Source organism: Botryllus schlosseri, chromosome 2 (genome assembly GCF_051294905.1).
Source record: "Botryllus schlosseri isolate E-star chromosome 2, Bs_hap1, whole genome shotgun sequence".
NCBI lineage: Eukaryota > Metazoa > Chordata > Ascidiacea > Stolidobranchia > Styelidae > Botryllus > Botryllus schlosseri.
Window position 1 is genome coordinate 10,323,191 of NC_137237.1, and position 18,117 is coordinate 10,341,307.

The 18,117-nt window shown below is 40.9% G+C and overlaps 3 protein-coding genes across 3 annotated transcripts; 1 reads left to right on the plus strand and 2 right to left on the minus strand.

Moving 5' to 3' along the window:
* Positions 1-1,198: 1,198 nt before the first annotated feature.
* LOC145433452 (mitochondrial proton/calcium exchanger protein-like) lies at positions 1,199-11,426 on the plus strand. Its single transcript, XM_080310567.1, has 8 exons — positions 1,199-2,200; positions 2,902-3,049; positions 3,110-3,363; positions 3,759-3,936; positions 5,464-5,712; positions 5,769-5,922; positions 6,305-6,465; positions 11,122-11,426. Exons 1-8 carry the CDS (start codon positions 1,260-1,262, stop codon positions 11,206-11,208), a joined length of 2,172 nt encoding a protein of 723 aa, XP_080166693.1. The 5' UTR covers positions 1,199-1,259; the 3' UTR covers positions 11,209-11,426.
* On the minus strand, positions 11,374-13,984 carry LOC145433454 (uncharacterized). Its single transcript, XM_080310569.1, has 6 exons — positions 12,464-13,984; positions 12,326-12,405; positions 12,198-12,268; positions 11,960-12,137; positions 11,751-11,898; positions 11,374-11,678 (listed from the first exon to the last, which is right to left on the minus strand). The coding sequence occupies exons 1-6, from the start codon at positions 12,636-12,638 to the stop codon at positions 11,497-11,499; spliced, it is 834 nt and encodes a 277-aa protein (XP_080166695.1). The 5' UTR covers positions 12,639-13,984; the 3' UTR covers positions 11,374-11,496.
* LOC145433453 (tRNA (guanine(6)-N(2))-methyltransferase THUMP3-like) lies at positions 12,663-16,090 on the minus strand. The gene is made up of 6 exons (XM_080310568.1): positions 15,268-16,090; positions 15,056-15,153; positions 14,836-15,002; positions 14,661-14,760; positions 14,238-14,442; positions 12,663-14,178 (listed from the first exon to the last, which is right to left on the minus strand). The coding sequence occupies exons 1-6, from the start codon at positions 15,922-15,924 to the stop codon at positions 14,011-14,013; spliced, it is 1,395 nt and encodes a 464-aa protein (XP_080166694.1). The 5' UTR covers positions 15,925-16,090; the 3' UTR covers positions 12,663-14,010.
* Between the last annotated feature and the right edge of the window lie 2,027 nt (positions 16,091-18,117).

Here is an 18,117-nt window from a genome sequence, read left to right on the forward strand (position 1 = left end):
TCCACTTGGTACGTCAGAATATCACGAGCACGTCAGAATATAACTCAACTCCATGTAGAACCAGAACACATCAGTTAGTATACAACACCATGGCCTTTATGAACCGATATGCTGCTCAGCGATTGACTACTGCAGAGTTGACTGGTCTTCTAGTAATCCTCATCATAGATAGACTAATACCATAGCAATTTACAACGTAGCTACGTTGTAAATTGCTATGCTAATACTGTAATACAGATATTCTAAAATGAGAAAAAATGTAACAACTGGATGCACAAATGGTCATAATTTACCCCTACCATTATAAAGGCTATGATTTAACCATTTCTTAATCTATCGAATGTCACATTCGATACTTAATCTAAGATTCAACCATATTTTAAAGCGTTTAGCGATGCTATTCCTTTGACCACAGGTCCGTATTCGTCAATTACAGTATACTTCATAGTTATCGATCAATATAGAGGAGACTTCCATATGGTCGTCATGTTGTTTCGGAAAGAAGGTTGTAGAATCGGATGGTGCCCAATTGTGCGGTTTACATGATTCGAGTTTATTTAGTAGATACTATACTTATAGTCAGGTAAGAACAGTAGCACAGATCGCTACTTGTACAGAGTATAACAGCATGAACATTGAACAATTCAACTATAGAGACTGTAGGACCAGGCCCCAGGCTACAGTCTCTGTATAATTCAACAATATGGTTATGGCGCACATGCGCAGGGAGGTTCCTTAAGGCCTACTTATCGCCATCGGTAACTTCCCCCCAAAATGTCTCCACCCATCAATTAGCTGGGATATTCCAGAAAATACAATGCAAACATAACAAATTGATATTGTAATGATCCTGTTCAAAGTAACGACAGTCGCCAGTCCGTCGGTACAGCGACAATCAAAATATTGAAAATGGCACGCCATGCAAAAGATATAAGCATAGAAAGGCTTAGTTCGGTTTATTAGCAATTTTTATCAGTTCAATACACCACAAAAATTGTGATACAATGAAAAGACAGGGAGGTGTCGAAACAACTTACTGAAGTAGTCTTTGGAAATGAGAATCTGACACGTGACACCCACCTTGCAACCCTATAGGTGATGTAAAGAGGCTTAGCCCACGAATTAGAGTGCATTAAGCAGTGACTTACTCACGAGAGGTGACTTGGATATGGTCGTAGCATTGATTTTTCATTTTATTCAACTTGTATGCATAAACTTTCAGTTTATATACATAGTGTAAATAATCCAGAAAAATACTTATGGCTCTGTCCTCCAATCTGCGACAGTGCAGTCATATTCTGTCCGTCACTGTGAGACACTTCAACAGCCGACATACGTGTTATAGATTCCATGAGAAGTTCCAATGGTGTTCCAGTTTCCACAAACTTGAAGATCAACGATACACGAGACCGCGTCAATTTACAAACAATGATGTTCATATACGTCCCTTTGAAAAGATGCTGCTACCGTCCCACATGCCATACCTTGTGCCTTATCGCGACTTGCACTGCTCCAGCTCGCTTCTTGATAAATCTAAAGTTGAAGGCAGCCTGAAAACCAAGTTGAAAAAGAAATCTGGGATTGAGGCCGTTAATGAGGTAGCAAAAGAATCCTCAACGGCTGAGACATCTCCGCAGAAAACACAAGAAAAAAAACCTTTGTGGGATAGGTTTGTAGCTGAAGTGAAGCACTATTATCACGGGTTTCGTTTGCTTGCTCTTGATGTTAGAATTGCTTCCAAAACACTCTGGAAAAGTTTGCGTGGAAAGCCGGTGTCCCGTCGTGAAACGAACCAGTTCCGGAGAGCTCTTTCCGACATATTCCGGCTGGCGCCTTTCAGCATTTTTATCATAATTCCCTTTGCGGAATTAGCGCTTCCTATCGCGGTCAAACTCTTTCCGGGGTTACTCCCCTCTACCTTCGAAGACAAAAATGCCCGGGACGCGAGACTCCGCAAAGAGCTGGCTGTCAAATTACGCATGGCCAAGTTCATGCAGGACACAGTCGAGGAGATTGCGATGCGCAGCAAGAAATCATCCAAACGGAATAAAGCTACCGAAGATTTTGCAAAGTTTTTTGATAAAATTTCAAAATCCGACGAGGACCCTACAAATGAAGATATTTTGAAGCATGCCAAGTTGTTTGAAAATGAACTTACCCTGGACAACCTGACGAGACCTCAATTAATTGCACTGTGCAGGTCTGTATTTGAATTTCACATATCTGTCTTTATCGTTTTTTCGAAATGTTAATGGGTTAAGTTGAGCTTACTGTCGATATTGTGATAAAATGAAAAGATTGAATGATGTCAAAATGACTTGAAGTACTCCTTGAAACCAGACACCCACATGGGAAATCTTGGGTAGTTAGAGAACGTTTTTAATGATCTTGGAATCATTCTCACTTGGATTTAGCCTCCTTTCACAAGTTATATAAAAGATGCTAGGCTCGTGGAATCGAAGATCGAAATTTTGAATCCAAGTCAAGCCTTGGGTTTCAAACATATTCAAAATTATCTGTCTACTTTATAAGTTTCTACAATGTGCAGTTCAGATTCTTTCATGCACCAGTTGATATATTTACGATACCTTACAAAAATTCCAGTGCCAAAACACTATTGTAGTCAATATTTTTAACTGTGTGTGCTCTTGATTACATTTTATTATAATCTGAAAATTCTGATTCTTAATTTCCATTGGAATCAGATAAAATTATATTCATCATTCCATGAAGTCAAACTAGGACTTGCACTGCACCCATAAGAATATCATGTGATATGGAATTTTTATTAAATTTTATGGAGTCAGATTTGAGTTATCACGGGATGCAGACTAGGATTTAAGCGTAATATCAATGAAAGTTTGCATTTTGCATCAAGACGTATCCTACTTTGTCATTCAGATTAATTCAAGTACCTGCAGTGGGCAGCAATAATTTGCTGCGTTTTTTGCTGCAAATGAAATTGAAGAGACTCCACGACGACGATACGATGATACAGAAGGAAGGAATCGCCAGCTTGACAGTACAAGAACTACAGACGGCCTGCCAGGTAGGAGTTGAAAATGAAATGAAAATCCGCCACCCCAAGTTAGCTTCTGAATTTTTACAGGCGCGCGGAATGAGAGCCCTGGGAATGTCGGAGCAGCGTTTGAGGCACCAGCTCGAGCAATGGATCGATTTGCATTTAAATCACGACGTGCCGAGCTCCTTGCTATTGCTCAGTCGGGTGCTGTTCATGCCGGAAAACGTACCTGTCGAGAAGATGGTGAAGGAGGCTATTTCTGCTCTGCCGGAGAAAGTGGCAGACGAGGCGGAAGTTCGCGCCGCTGAACTCTACTGTGAGAGGATCGACAATACAAAGAGGTAAGGCAGTGGTTTTTGATGGCTGTTGCCCCGACTTATATCTCGAAATGCGCTGGGCCTTTGGCTCAATTCACAACCTGGCTAGGCTATTTTTATTCCAGATGTCATTCTCAGAGATTTAGATTGATGATAGCATCAAATCAGACGTGGTGTGCAAGGAAGTATTTCTACTTTTCCAGAGTCGGCTCTGCCTACATCCACTGCTTGAGTGGTTATGTTTTTAAACTACTTCCACGTTCCAATTGCTACTTTTACTTGTTATTGAGTAGAAAATAACAGCGATATTTCCACTGCTACGTGAGCTGCAACGTTGACTTGTTTGGCCACGTCTTAATTGCAGCGCATCATACTGCAAGATTGAGCCATTGACCCTCAATGTGTCTGTTTCTTTCTAGATATAAAATTACGAAGCAAGAGCAGATGGAGATTGCGAAGGAAGAAGCCGAGGAGAAGAAAAAGGAGGAAGAAAAGAAGAGCGCGCAAAAGAAAAAGGCGGCTGATGAGGAAGCCCGATTGCAGAAGGCTGCTGAAGAAGGAAAGGCTGCCGAGATGCTGGAGACTGAGCCTAGCATGGTATGGTCAAAATGTCATTATATAAACTTACAGGTATTTTAAGAAATGCAACATCCGTCATAAGCTTTGGATACAATTGCTTGTTTTCGAGTGTCTTTTGTTCCACTTGTTTGGAGTACTAAAGTAGGTTTTGCCTACAGTTCTTCAAGCAAAAGTACTTCCGTTTTTTAATTTGGATTTTGAAAAGTCGAAAGTCAAATGATTCCATAATATTACCTCAGAACTTATGCCATTGTTATTAATTTGAATACTTTATTATCAAGCCTATGCACATTGCACACGATAGTATATCACATTATATTACGGATCGTGGGAGTTCTATTCTAGCTACACTGTTATTTGCAAACAATGGAATTATGGCAATAATACGATGACTGGGCGGTTGAATACAGTTATAAATGGCTAAAACAGAGGCACTTACTGTCATATTTCTATGCACCCTTTGTTTTAGTCGTATACTGGCGTCAGCTCTGTGTGTGCGTTTTGAGGAATACACGAGCTGACCACAGATATTTGAATTATATTTCCATGTAACTATTATATTCTCCATGTAACCTGCATATAAAGGTTCTGCATTGGTGTGTTCGCTTCTATGAATAACTAGTATTTGGTCCCTTTTCCCATAAACTCTGAACTCTGTGTGAACACCGCTGTCGGAGGGTTATGACCAGGCCATGTTAGTTTAGGCAGCATATTTTGACGTTTTTATCAAAAAATTTCATATGAATCAATATTTTCAAAAAGCCTTATCTTTGACATTTTAAAATTTTTATTTATGGCAGTTTTGGCATTCGCTTCTCGAAATGCCAAAAATTACACGACCTGGTTATGACCTATGAACGTACTCTATAGGCTATTTGTTGTCGTGAAGAATTATTTAACGGAAGTATTTTTTACTGAAAATCCCAACATTTACTGCTTGAAATGTTCTCGATAATACACGCACTTTTCAATCGACTCAAAACCGTCTGGCGGGTCGGATGCGACCCGCGGGCCGTATGTTTGACAACCCTGGACTCTGGATAGTGATCATGGTGATTTTTCAAACCATCAATTGGCCATCAGATTTGTGCTCATAACGAAATTGCGGGTACGACGAATACATAGTACAGTAATTACGGAGCAAGCACGGCATATCCAGCATACCCAGGATTAATGCCGATGTATGCACATGGTTAGTTATAAAATTTGGTGCCAAAGCAACGATTTTTAATTTTGTAAACGATTTCTATAAAACTATGTGAATTCAGACATCATATGTAGTAGCATAGTATCTTATGAGATACATCTGAGCCGGAGCTACTTTCCAAACAACCGGCTCCGCTTAAATTTTATTTAGAGCTTCGACCCCTCTCGAAATGCGTGGCTCCGGGGCTCGGGATCCAAAGCCCTGATTTGAATAGCTCCCATGATTGTTTTTGACCGTTCGTGTGACCTTGCGGATCCCAATATCATATGCCTATGCTACCTCGTTTTTGCATGAACGCTCGCGAGACACGTGTTACTGTATCCTTTATGATTAAACAGCCCGCCGCTCCTGTATTGGACCAAGTCGAATTGGACGTGATGTCGCAGATCACAAAGGCTGAAGAATTCAGAGACGAGGGCCCCGTGCTAACGGACAAGGCCCCGATATTGAAGGACGAAATCACCAAGGAGGAAATAGACGTCCTCGATAAAGCTATGGGAAATATAACAAAAGAAAAAGACGAATCTCTTGACAAGACAAAGTCAGAGTTGGAAGATCTACGAGAGGACTTGGTCGAATATCAACAGGTAAGGAACGTCATTGTCGACGTTTGCCGCGATGTCCGGTGATGTGTTTTTGGCAGGACGTGCTCAACTTGGATAGGAATTTATCCTCGGATGAAGATGAAATTGTGTCGAAAGAAAAGAAGGCGAGCTTGCGGTTACAGAAAAGCATCGCCCGCTCAATCGGGAAGATGGACAAGATCGTTGCGGAATTGGAGAATCAAAGAAAGGAAGGTATTTTGAGTATTTCTATTTGCAGAGCACACTTGGTATTGTCCAAGCACACGCTTGTTTTGTCTGTTTCCTGTTGATTACGATATCTCTTACTCAATATTAAATGCATGATTGCAAGTATTCGATATGACTACGCGTTACCTGGATTTATAATGAGTAAAAATTGCATTTGTCATATTCGTCTGTATCTGACACAGCTCTAGTTATATTAGACCGCTTTTTGAATAAATGGTAATAATTGGTCCTGCATCGATAGCTGATATTTTATGGAAAGTGTATGCGTAGGTGAAAAACTTGAGTTGAACACGTATTTCGTTTTGCCAAATATGGACATTGGACATTTAGTCACTTGTTGCCAGTCGGTTATTTGTTGCTTTTGCAGCTGCATCTGATGATGTGAAGTCGATAACGGTGGAAGATTTGAAAGCAAGTCTACGTAGCTTGGGCGAAATTTCGGAAGAGAAATTGAGCGGGATAGCTCACATTCTGGATTCGAACAAGGACGGGAAAATTAATTTGGAGGAAGCAATATCCGCTATTGAGGTATTATTGCACCTCAACCCTACTAGTCCGTGGATGTAGGCTATCTATCTTGTGGATCGAGCAGGGGTTCATAAGTGTCAAAATACCATTCAAATATCATGTGCACACAAGACTAAAACATTATAATAAGTATTTAATGCAGTGGTTCCCAATTTTTTTGGATGTTGGAGCCGCATTTCAAACATCACAGTAGGGGTATATATGGGGTCGCATGAAAACACGTAGGCGACTTACAACGAAAATTTAAAGGTAGCGTGCCTACCTCTGGATCTTACCATTTGGATCAGGGTTCACCAACACGCTTGATTTGAGATTTCGGAAGAATGCTAAGAAAAGCATTTTGAAATTGATTACAGTTTCAACATATTGTTGTTGTTGTTTCAAAGTAAACTAGTAATTCTCCTGTGCCCAACATCACTATTCCTCACTAACTAAAACGGCGTTAGCGATGGCAAAAGGATCCCATCTAGGGAAAATCAGCTGATATGAATGGGCTGGGCATATTGCCTTGACTTGCAATATCCCAAAAACTGCCAAGACCGAGATACGCTTAGAAAACAACTTTGAGCTTCGCCATAAGATCAAGCTTTACGTGGAGATGGTATTTCATCTAGTTAACGTCTCTCGCTAGCCCCAATATAGATTCCATAGTCGCTGAAAAGCGTTGCCAGATATCGTGCACAGCTCAGAGTTCTGAAATTAACATAAATTGACATTGATTATCATGAATTTAGTGGTCTTTGTATTCCTTTGATAAAATGTAACTTCTTTTGTGGTAACTACGCCCATCGCCTATTGAAGATAGCACTGCGTTGTACTAACATAAAGTTTTAAAACGTGGTTGTAAAGCTGTGTAGCCTATTTCGTATCGAAATTGAATTCGTGCGGCCCGCGGCCGGCATGAAATTTCAAAAGTGGCCCGCGACCCATTTTGAGTTGGCGACCCCTGATTTAGATCATTCAAAAGCATGCATGCAGACTTCTATAGATGCTATAACAGTTATGTTAGCATTGATAGGCGTAGATTGGCCAGTGCTATACATTGAAATAAACTGAAAACACATATCATTACTACGACGTACTATTATATTGTTACGTCATAGCCAGGCCTGTTTATTTTTGGATATTGGGTTTTATTTTTGGAGATTCTCCAAAAATAAGATTTGAAAACATCCAAAAATAAGATTTTTTTGGATGATGTTTTTTCAAGTTTTTCAGTGAAATAAACAAGTCAGAGCGATGTAAACGACCAGAAAACTCATAAAAACACACAAAAACAGCATCTATGTGTGGGAGGGGGTCACCGAAACGCTAAAACTACTTCCACTCAATCCACTTCACGTTTCTGCTGACCTTGCCCCTCCGCCTTTGTATAAGTTTCACAGCGCGACACGTAGACAAGACGGGAAGGCAGCTTGAGTGAGGCAAAGGGGACGGCGAAATCATATACCACCACCTCTGTCACAATCACTTCCTCCACACGATGATGGGACTGATCTGCTGATGCTTCAGACGGCATCACAACTAGATCCAGTAGATGGAAAGTGCGCACCCCATATTTGTTGACGCTCTTATATTGTCAATGAAGAAGGTGGCCTCTTGGTTGACTGGAAACCGTACCAAACTCCTAGATGTTATGGACGAAAACAGTCCGGCGTGTGCACCTTCGCTGCAGTGGTGGATCCATCTGATCGTTCTCGATCGCATTGTCACGGTCTCACAGAACTGAGCACCACCGTCACGAAGCTTTATGGTCTTGACTAGAGCCCGACCGATTATCGGCTCGCCGATAATATCGAGTCGATATCACGCTTGGAGAGAAATATCGGTATCGGCCATTGAAGGTAAAAAAATATCGGCCATTTTCGTGACGTCACAACATGGTGGCAGGGAGTCAGAGAAGTCGATAGAAGACGTGAGGACGGTAAATTATAAAAATAAATGGCCAAGCTGCGTATAGTGCATACTGCATACAGGGCAGTAGGCATGCCTATCTGAAAAATATTATAGATAACTAACCACCGTTATGCCCCACTGACTTCGGGGGGAATCCCCCTGCAGTAATCGATCACCAACAACAGAGAGCAGCTGGATGGATAGTTGTCTGCAGAAGATTTCAATCAGTAAGAGAAATGAGAACTTCAATCATGCTGGACTGACCCTCGTAATGACAGAGAAAAGCGTCGCGTCGAAACATATCTCGGTTCGGTACCAACAGAGCTAATTATTCCAGTAATGTATGAAGTCGTCTGACTGAGGCCTGCGGGGCCACCATGATAGGAAATATGCAAGCATGAGGGCAAGAAAATCAAGCAAACGTGGAGTAAAGCCAATAATTGATACCAAAATTTTTGATGCCATGATGACATTGGCCAATTCTGACACAAGAGCGTAAAATGTTGATTGTTGAAATGCTGGTCATGGTCAAGGCCCAAGGGGCCGGATGGAGCAGTTGCAGACTTGGACAATTTGAGTTGTTTTGCACATTCTCTTCAGCTATTTGTTAATGATTTGCTGAAGGCTCCAGGTGCATTGCCAGAAGAATATCAATATTAATATCAATATATGGTGAAACCATTGAAGGAAAGATCCCCTGCATGGGGGCGGTGGAACCGTAAGGAAGAAAGATATCCAATTCTTGCTGTGCCACTAACTATGGTACCAAGTGAAAGACTGCTCAATGTGTTTAGTACTATATACATCATCTATGGAAGACCACAGAAGTTCACTCCGAGAAATTGTGCTTCGTGAACTGTAATCTGCAATTGCTGGATTGGTGCTTTTGATATATTTTTATAGTTCCTGGATCATTTATTTCATGTTCAAGCATATCAATGGCTGTAAAGTTGTTGAAAGAAATACTCTGATGTGTTAAATATGGACCTTGAGGTAGATTCCATATCTTTTGAATATCGGCTGAATATATCGGTGTTATCGGTGGAGGTACTGGATATCGGTCTTATCGGTATCGGCTCAGAAATCCAATATCGGTCGGGCTCTAGTCTTGACGTTCTGATCATGGAGCAGCAGGAGCTCATGCGCCAGGTCGAACGCCTTCGAGCTCTGAGTCCAGGCGAGGACTGGGACAACGAGGACCGCCACAAGGTTTTCTGGTCAGAGGGTGTTGGGGTGTCAAGTTCAATGAGGCACGCAACTTCGTGGAGGATCCGAGGTTTCAAGCGCATTACTGACGAGCGCTTTTCAGGAGCAAAGGCTTTGAAGATTGGAGAGTTTGAAGAGTTAGACATTCCTCCATTTTGGACCCCTAACCTCGATGTTTCCCCACGATTGCGACGTTCAGGGCCGATATCTCGAAAATCAAGTGGGAGGAGGGTCTCGGCGGGGCGTCTCGCACTGATTAATATTCTTTAGAAGGCATTCTCCAGGCCAAAGACTAAATTTGTGAAGAATGTATTGGAAAGTTAGATCAAGATCACTGATGATATCTACGTGTTGGAGGACTTGAATACATGATAATAACATACTTTTGGTGGATTTTTTCAGTAGTAATAGGGCTCAAAACACCTTCATTTCTTATTTTTATAGATTCTCCAAAAATAAAATTAGAAAACATCCAAAAATAAGCTATTTTTGTTATTTTTGGAGAAATCCAAAAATAAACAGGCCTGGTCATAGCTCTTTAGTCTTAATACACTCCAGCACTTTATGCTTAAGTTCGCGGGGTATTATATGCCGAGTAATACTGGACTTGTTGCAAGTTATACTTGACTATGAGCCAATATTTTGATGTTAGTAAAATTGTGTCGAAATTAACTCTTCACGGAGATGATATATAAAGGTCTATGACCGGCAGAACTCGAGATATATCCTTGTCTCACAGGTATTCATCCATGCGTTTGACGATGGTCTGCATGAATTCTTTTTCCCGGTTTTCAGAAGTGGCCTTGTATGGCTTTAACATAACTAATATCCCTCATTTTAGCATTAATATACAGAAATTGACTGTACCTATTCATAGAGACAAACAACAACTGTCGTGTATTATATTTTGTGGCGTATTTAAAGGTCAGAGCCCCAACAAGGCTACCTTGGAGCCGCGGTTGGGAATCACTGATTTAATGCAAATCAGTTTGACTGCTGCTGTCCCCTTTCATATACCAGTTCAAAAATGAAAGGCTTTGCCTTGGAAAGTATCGTAATATTCAGCCAAAACTGTAGTCACAACTGCTTACTTGCAAATGACCTTATAGATATTGGAGATATAATAATTTCAGGACTCAAATTTCTAACCCAAACCTCACTTGTCTACGCCAATGCACACGATGTAGCACCACAACCACAACAGTTACAATTCGGCTACTGGTCAGGCCTAATGGTGGCCATAACGGGCGTATCATCAAAAATCATATGAGTTGTATGTGTTCACCGCCAAGGAACCTACGAGATTAGACTGGCTCAGAGAACCCCGTATGTTCCATGAAACATAAGTTATCATTAAGACTGCACTAAATATATTCTCCCCGTTTCAACAACAATAGCATAGTAACATGATAGTTGAGCAAGGCAATGTTTGGTAGTATGTGATGCCCTGAATTTACCTGCATAACAAGAATATAAGAATATGTATCCTTTTTGGTGCTGTGATAATTGTCTGGTTTTGTGGAAAGTTTTGGACTCATTTATTTTCCTTTTTAGGCATTGGACAGCGAGGATGTTTCCGTCACTGCTGATCAGCTCGATCAACTGGTACGATTGTTTGAGCGGAAAGGGAGGGAAGACTAAGTTTGAACTTCAAACTCTCACGGCCACCAAGTATTCATTTGTCCTCTTCAGCATTGTCCTATGGACATATGACTCCACTGGCGGCATTGAACTGTCCATTTCTCAGCTCTTATACGAATTCTGCACTGAAACACACCCGTTCGTTCCCCTACCGTAATCTATATGTTGATTCTCTATATGCTTTTATAATTATGTCATTAAAAGGAGATACAAAATCACCATATTCTAAAATTTGAAAGGAACGTGATATAGAACAAGTGTTGCACAAGGTGCATAGGTAGACTGCAATTAGATAGATGATTGATGCCCGTTGACCACGGACAGCTTCTGACTGCATATGAATTCTTCGCCTGGTTTCAGAACTTTTCTTTCGTGGACGTAACCAGGTTCGATGCAAACCATCTTTTTGTAGCCGTCATCATCAAAGTCTGACATCTCTTTCGCTTTTTGAATCCATGGATTCCACAACACTATAATGGTTTGAAATAGGCCACACATAACAATCAGGCAGCACGAATTCGTGTGTCCTGTCCCATCCATACCTGTGTCTGGGAGGTTGTACTTTTCTACTTCGATATCAACGCCAGGTCCTTTGAGGGTGTGTTCTTTCGTGTTGCAGTAAATGGAATCGACGTTGCTAGATATTCTTATTTCTTCTCTGTCTTCGCTTCTGTCAGTTTGTTTGCTGACCTAAAATGGTATCAAGCTGTTCATATCTAGTGTCTTATATGCCATGCGAGTACACCACCACCTTATCAGTATATCTAGTGCCGGCAAATCCGGAGATCATGCATTTTTCAATGTCTGGAACCCTCAAGTATGTGTGTAAAAGTGTGGTGAAATCAAACTCATCGCCGCCAGTGTTTTTAATTGTTAAGGATGTCCTTAATGTCCCAGGCTTGATCTCCACATCGTAGAGAATTTGAAACCTAAATATGGCAAGCATACTGTACACCGGCATTCCACGGCAAAACACGTTTCAGAGTTACTTGTGATTCCACATGGACAAGGTGGTTTCATTCTCTTTCAGTGTGAATTGCGCCTTGGCAATGCCGTCCGCCTGCAAACAGGTTTGCGCGTAACATCATTGTAAAATTGTTTGACAAGTTTGTCTAACTTTCTCATTATTGATCATCTTCCACCATGAGATTCTGGCAAAACCGTGCTGAGGTCCGTTGTCCCAGGGTCCAAAGTTAGCTGAAATCATATATAGTTACAATCCACTAGTTTTCAATCGATCGCCCTGCCTACTCACGGAACACAAGAGGGATTCCTCCCCTCACCGCCTTCGAACCGTCCATTTTTGAACAGGAACTTAAAAATAACTGTTCTCTGCCATCATTCATCCACGATGTAACTGTCGCTCCGAACAAACAAACTTTTGCACTATGTCCTTCCGCGAGATCGAGTTCAACAAAATTGTTATCCATGGCTTGCAACGTGTTTTAGTTAAATTATCTGTTATGAAAGAAACAAGCGATCAAGATATCACAGTCCGTGGAAAATGATATAAATGAATCCCTGTACCAAGTACAGCAGGAATAAACATCCTGCGGACAGTGGATTTGCAATCAAAAGCAGGTCTCGTGTGACCCTACCGCAAGTACGACACGTAGGATCTAAGTCAAAGACGATATAGTAGTGGTTCTCAACCAGGGTCCACGAAGCATTTTTAGGGGGTCCGCGGGACCTCTAAATTTGCAAAATAACCGGTTATCAATTTGTAACTTTTTTGTTATATTAGGGAAATCACGAGGCAGTTTCGCTTCAAAACTGCTAAAGCTTCAGGGCTCACATCAATAGAATGGCCGTATGAGATGAAATATCCTACCATGCAAACTAACTTTATTTGCCAATAGCATACTAATACAAACATATTGCTGTTTAGAGATGTTTTGGTGAGGTTTTTTGAATATTGTTTTTTCCAAAAAAGAGATTAAACCAACGTCACGGAATCCATTTTCTCCTGTGATATACATGTGGCAGCCTTGCTCTATAATACTCCCCCTTACATCAATTGTATTATAGTTGCGTCGTGCTTTCACTTGCTTTTTTGTATCCAGCCGCTTTGGCGCTCGGATTCTTGATAAAGTCTCTGCAGCAGTTGCTGAATCATGAGTGATTATAACAACTACATTCCATTATATCTTGAAAATGAGTTGCTAGACAGAAGTGACTAGTCTGGACGTAATAACTTCATTGAAATCTGTTTCTCAATTTTGGTGGCAAGTATGTCTCCATCACACACAAAGGTGTTGTCGGAAACGCCAGGCGGTAATGTTACGTTCGCTGCCACCTATACCATGCTGGAAATGGATTTTCGACCATCGCTAATATAAAATCCTAATGCGTGAATTTTCAAGACACGACCACACAATTACGGAAATGCAACTGCAGAATTCGCATCAAACATATCACATGCCAACAGTTGATATTTTCACCGGACAGATGCCGCTTGCACGATAATTGAGCTAAATTTGAACTAAAACTTGAGGGGGTCCGCAACAGTTCAAAAGGGGTCCGCGAAGACAAAATGGCTGAGAACCACTGCGATATAGCATTGTAAAAGATGAACACCAAAGCACTGATTCTGACAAACATGTATGGAGCTAAGTAATCTTTCTTGCTGCGTGTTTTGAACCCTGACGGAAAGAAAACATTGAAGATTAATATTCCTTCTACAGTTGCCAAATAGAATCGGTGCTGTGTCAGATGCTTCCACCCCATGCTAAAGAGAGTGGTGAATTGTTGTCATTTGCTCCAATTGCTTCTCGTGAGTAGTTTAAACAGCTGGACGAAATCTTAATCGGCGGAGTTGTGCTCATCAATATGCGGGCGTTGAACACTGTTTTTAGTCCTCTTCAATAAAAACACTCCGGCTGTCAGTCCGCCAATATTGACAGAAAGGGTCTTTCGTACTGTCCAAAATTGATTTAGAGCACTCAGTGCCCGTATGATTGTTCTCTTGTCCTGTCGACGGTAAAGCTTATCAAGTCACGTACCAGTTGAATAACACAAATTTGTCATACTTGAGTCAGAAGACATGCCCGTCCAGTCTCTGGTCTTGTCACCCTCGCCATTTCCTGCAATATAGCCGGGTAGAGTTTCCTATTGTCAACTTTCGAACCGACGCGCTTTCCAAACGGCAAATCGGAAACTATGACATCGGCACTGCTGGATTTCAGAGGTAAATTTGTTGTGTCCCATCGGATCGTGTCCAAGAGCAAATTTTTCCTAAAAATGTTGTTTGTAAAACAGCAAATCGCAAGCTCGAGCTTGAAAAGTATGATCAGAAGATCGATTGGAGCCCGTATTTCCTCTTCCACACACTTCTCGCAACCAGTTTAAATAACTGCCTATTGCTAAGGATCAATCGGTCAATGATTCACAACTACCGCAACAATACGACCGGGTAGGCTTACATAACAATTGCTCAGAAAAAAACAACAAACCTGTTCGTCTTATCAATAAACTTCCTCCCGAACATCACATTTTCGTCAAGAAATTCCACATTACACCTGCACCTTTTTGCAGCAGCCTTCACAATATCTCCTGCAATACAAAATAATCTTTAGTAGTGCTAGTATAAAAATTGTTCCAATTAAAGAAGTGAAATTAGCATCTCACCTGCAATATAAAAGTTGTTAGGCCATTCCAAAGCCCCTTCAATCGGTATTGCTCCTGTACCGCACATGGGATCGATAACAACATCCCCCGGTTGGATATCGCAAAGTTGAAGCATGTTATAAGCGGTCGTAGGTCGAAGTGTGGTGATACCGAAGTGTGTGATATTCCTGAGCATATCATACTAAAGCTGAAGAATTTGACTTGGTATTGGTTGCCTTACCTTCGATGCAAGCTTTGCAGTGTTAGAGCAAGCGTGACCTCCAGGGAGTTCAAGCCAAGACAAAGTAATACTTCCAAGTTATAACCAGTGAGATCCACCTGCATAGAATTTGATCAAGAGTTTAATCGAAGGTGTTGAACAAAAAATCTTTTAGAAACACAAACCATAATATTATAATATTAGTCGATGTCAACGGTTCACACTTTACATACCTTCCAGTTGGTGATATCCTGTATTTTCCCTCCGAATTTGTAGGAAGCTTCAGGCGATGTAATCGGCTGATTTTTTCCAACTCTATTTGTACTAACCCGGAAAGATATTGGAGCCTTGCTCTCAACGATTGGCAAGGCAGTCATTTCAATTGGAATATCATCATGTTTGTGAGATCCATTCATGGGATTACCGGACTCATCATCATCAGTAGAATTATCTCCAGCTAAAACGTCATGTGCGCTTTCTTTAACTTTACGCTTCTTTGATGGCTTCTTCCCAAGATCCTCCTGCCTAGATCTGGCTTTCAGGTATGGCAAATTATATCGCCAAAACTGAGTAACACTGTCCCAATCGATTGAACTTGCCAGCTTTGAGAGATCTTCCTCTGCAGCTACTTTGGATTCTGGATAAACGTAGTTTTCCACTGTATGAATCACTAAATACAATCTATCAACAGATCGTAAACTGTGTAGATCCGAAAGAGATTTCTTTGTGGCTTTGAAATACACCCGGCCTTGTTTTGCTGTGACAGCGTGTTTATCACTAGTGTTCAGTATCTTCGATTTTACTTCAGTGGCGGCAACATCTTCCATGCCTGTCGTAACCGATGCAGATATCGACACTATGCCGTCTGGATTAAGTCGCTCAACATTCATGACTGGATACACTGACCGATTGGTGTATCAATGTAGTGTAATTACTGAAATTAAAATATGAATTGAGAACCAAGATAAAACCAAAATGAGAGTGATAAAGGAACAGACAGCATTTGTAATTGATTTCAACATGGTTTGGATTTCTAACTGTATAGCACATATATTACTGCAGCATAATTTAGTTTTACACCATCTTTCTAGCTTTTGTTTGCAAGCTGGAGAAACAAATATATTTCTGGACTTTAACCGATTCTATGAAACCCTTCGTTATCGTAATAGTTATATTCATTTTCGTCTATCGTTGAATTCGTACAACTTGATGATAGTCCGATTCCCTCGCTAAAGTTTTTATTGCATATTTTTGTTCGAAAAATACACATGCCTTCTCTTTCAGACGAACCATATACCATGAATCAGACAACTAGATAATTAGAGTAAGTAGAGCAAAATGCCGATGATAATCTAATTCTAATCAAATTTCTTGAATGTTTCTTTGATCTAATTCTAACCTAATTTGTTAAATGTTTCAACACTCTAATTTCTAATGTAATTTCTGGTTTTCGTGTATGTAAATGCATACGGAGAACTGTATCGTGCAAACGAGCGTAGCTTGCTGTACAGAGTTCTGCTATCCTCATGATACTCACGAGATTGAAGTGTGATTTTTTATCAACTCAACTTGATTTTTTACATCGCCGAGGCCAGGTCAGGACGTCAGGTGAATGTCTGATTACGAAGAATACTCCAAGTCGTTTCAACACCTTCCTATCTTTCATTGCATCGCAGTCTTGTAGTGTACTGATATGATGAAAACTGTAGCAATAAATTGAATGTTCAAGTTTTCACGTATTCAGAAATTGCAATTCCAGTCTAATACGAAAAAAACGTAGCTATATTGCTAATACTAATCTAATTCGGAAAAGATGCAAATTCTCTAGTTGACCAAGCATAGCTACGCTGTAAATTGCTACGGGTTCACGGACCAAGTCAGCCACGAATGCACTTATTCTGTCCCCAACTCCCCATTCACGAAACGCTAAACGTGAGCAACATACGCCTTTGACACACCCACAATAATTTGCCAAAGAGGCATAGAGGATCCTCTATAATTGCAGTCATTCAATCATGACAATGCTGTAAACAAACACCACGTGTCCGCGACCCGACTCCCATGTCGGAGCCTGGGCACAGTTTTTAATATTGCTTGTCGGATAATATTTTCCACCGAAACGTATGAAAATAGCAGCAATTTAGGTAACAGCTTTACTGTTCGGATATGGAATTTCAAATTCCCAGTCGCCATCATTTCAAAACGCCACAAGACTGCGATACAATGAAATTCGGTTTCCTAAATTTGAGGATCCGATGAACAAGTGGCTGGTGAGTAAGCCGGTACACAGAAGTGTCAGAACTCTAGAATTGATGCACACAATAACTTAATATTGTTCATATATTCAGTTTTAAAGTTTCGAAAGCCCATGCATGCGATCAAATACACGACGTTCATAGGCGTTATTTCATCATCATTCATCATTGGTTTATTAGCAATTTTATCAGTTCAATACACCACAAAAATGCGATACAATGAAAAGACAGGAAGATGTCGAAGCGACAAGGAGTAGTCTATGGAATCTGACACCCGCCTTGGCCTAGGCGATGTAAAGAGGAGGCATGCACACTGAATGAAAGTAAAGAAGATAGTATAGAAAAAGAATGCGACAAGAAATAGGGCGGCATGTCATGGGAAGCGAGATCGATAGGTTAGTCGTGGTCCGGTAATCTTGAGGATGGACTGTATTTATTTAGTAGTAATTGCTTGTATTTCGACTTGAATGTGGACATGCTCGTCGACTGTCGGATGGCCGGCGGGATACTGTTCCACACATCAGGTCCGGCATATTTGATGGAGCGATGATCTTTTCGGTCGATCATATGATATTTGGACGACGTGGACGCGCGTGTGTTGTACTTGTGCGCTTTTGATTCAGAGGTAAAGAAGTCGAATGCGGTCACACTCAATTCTGTAAATATCACGGAATTCCAGTTCCTTGATGTGAACACTGAACATGTGAACTCAAATATCAAAGGTAAATAGTGTTAACATCGCAAGTGTTAACTGAACTGTGCTGAACTCTTGCGATGTTAACACAATTTACCCTTGATACTTGAGTTCACATGTATAGAGACTGCTCA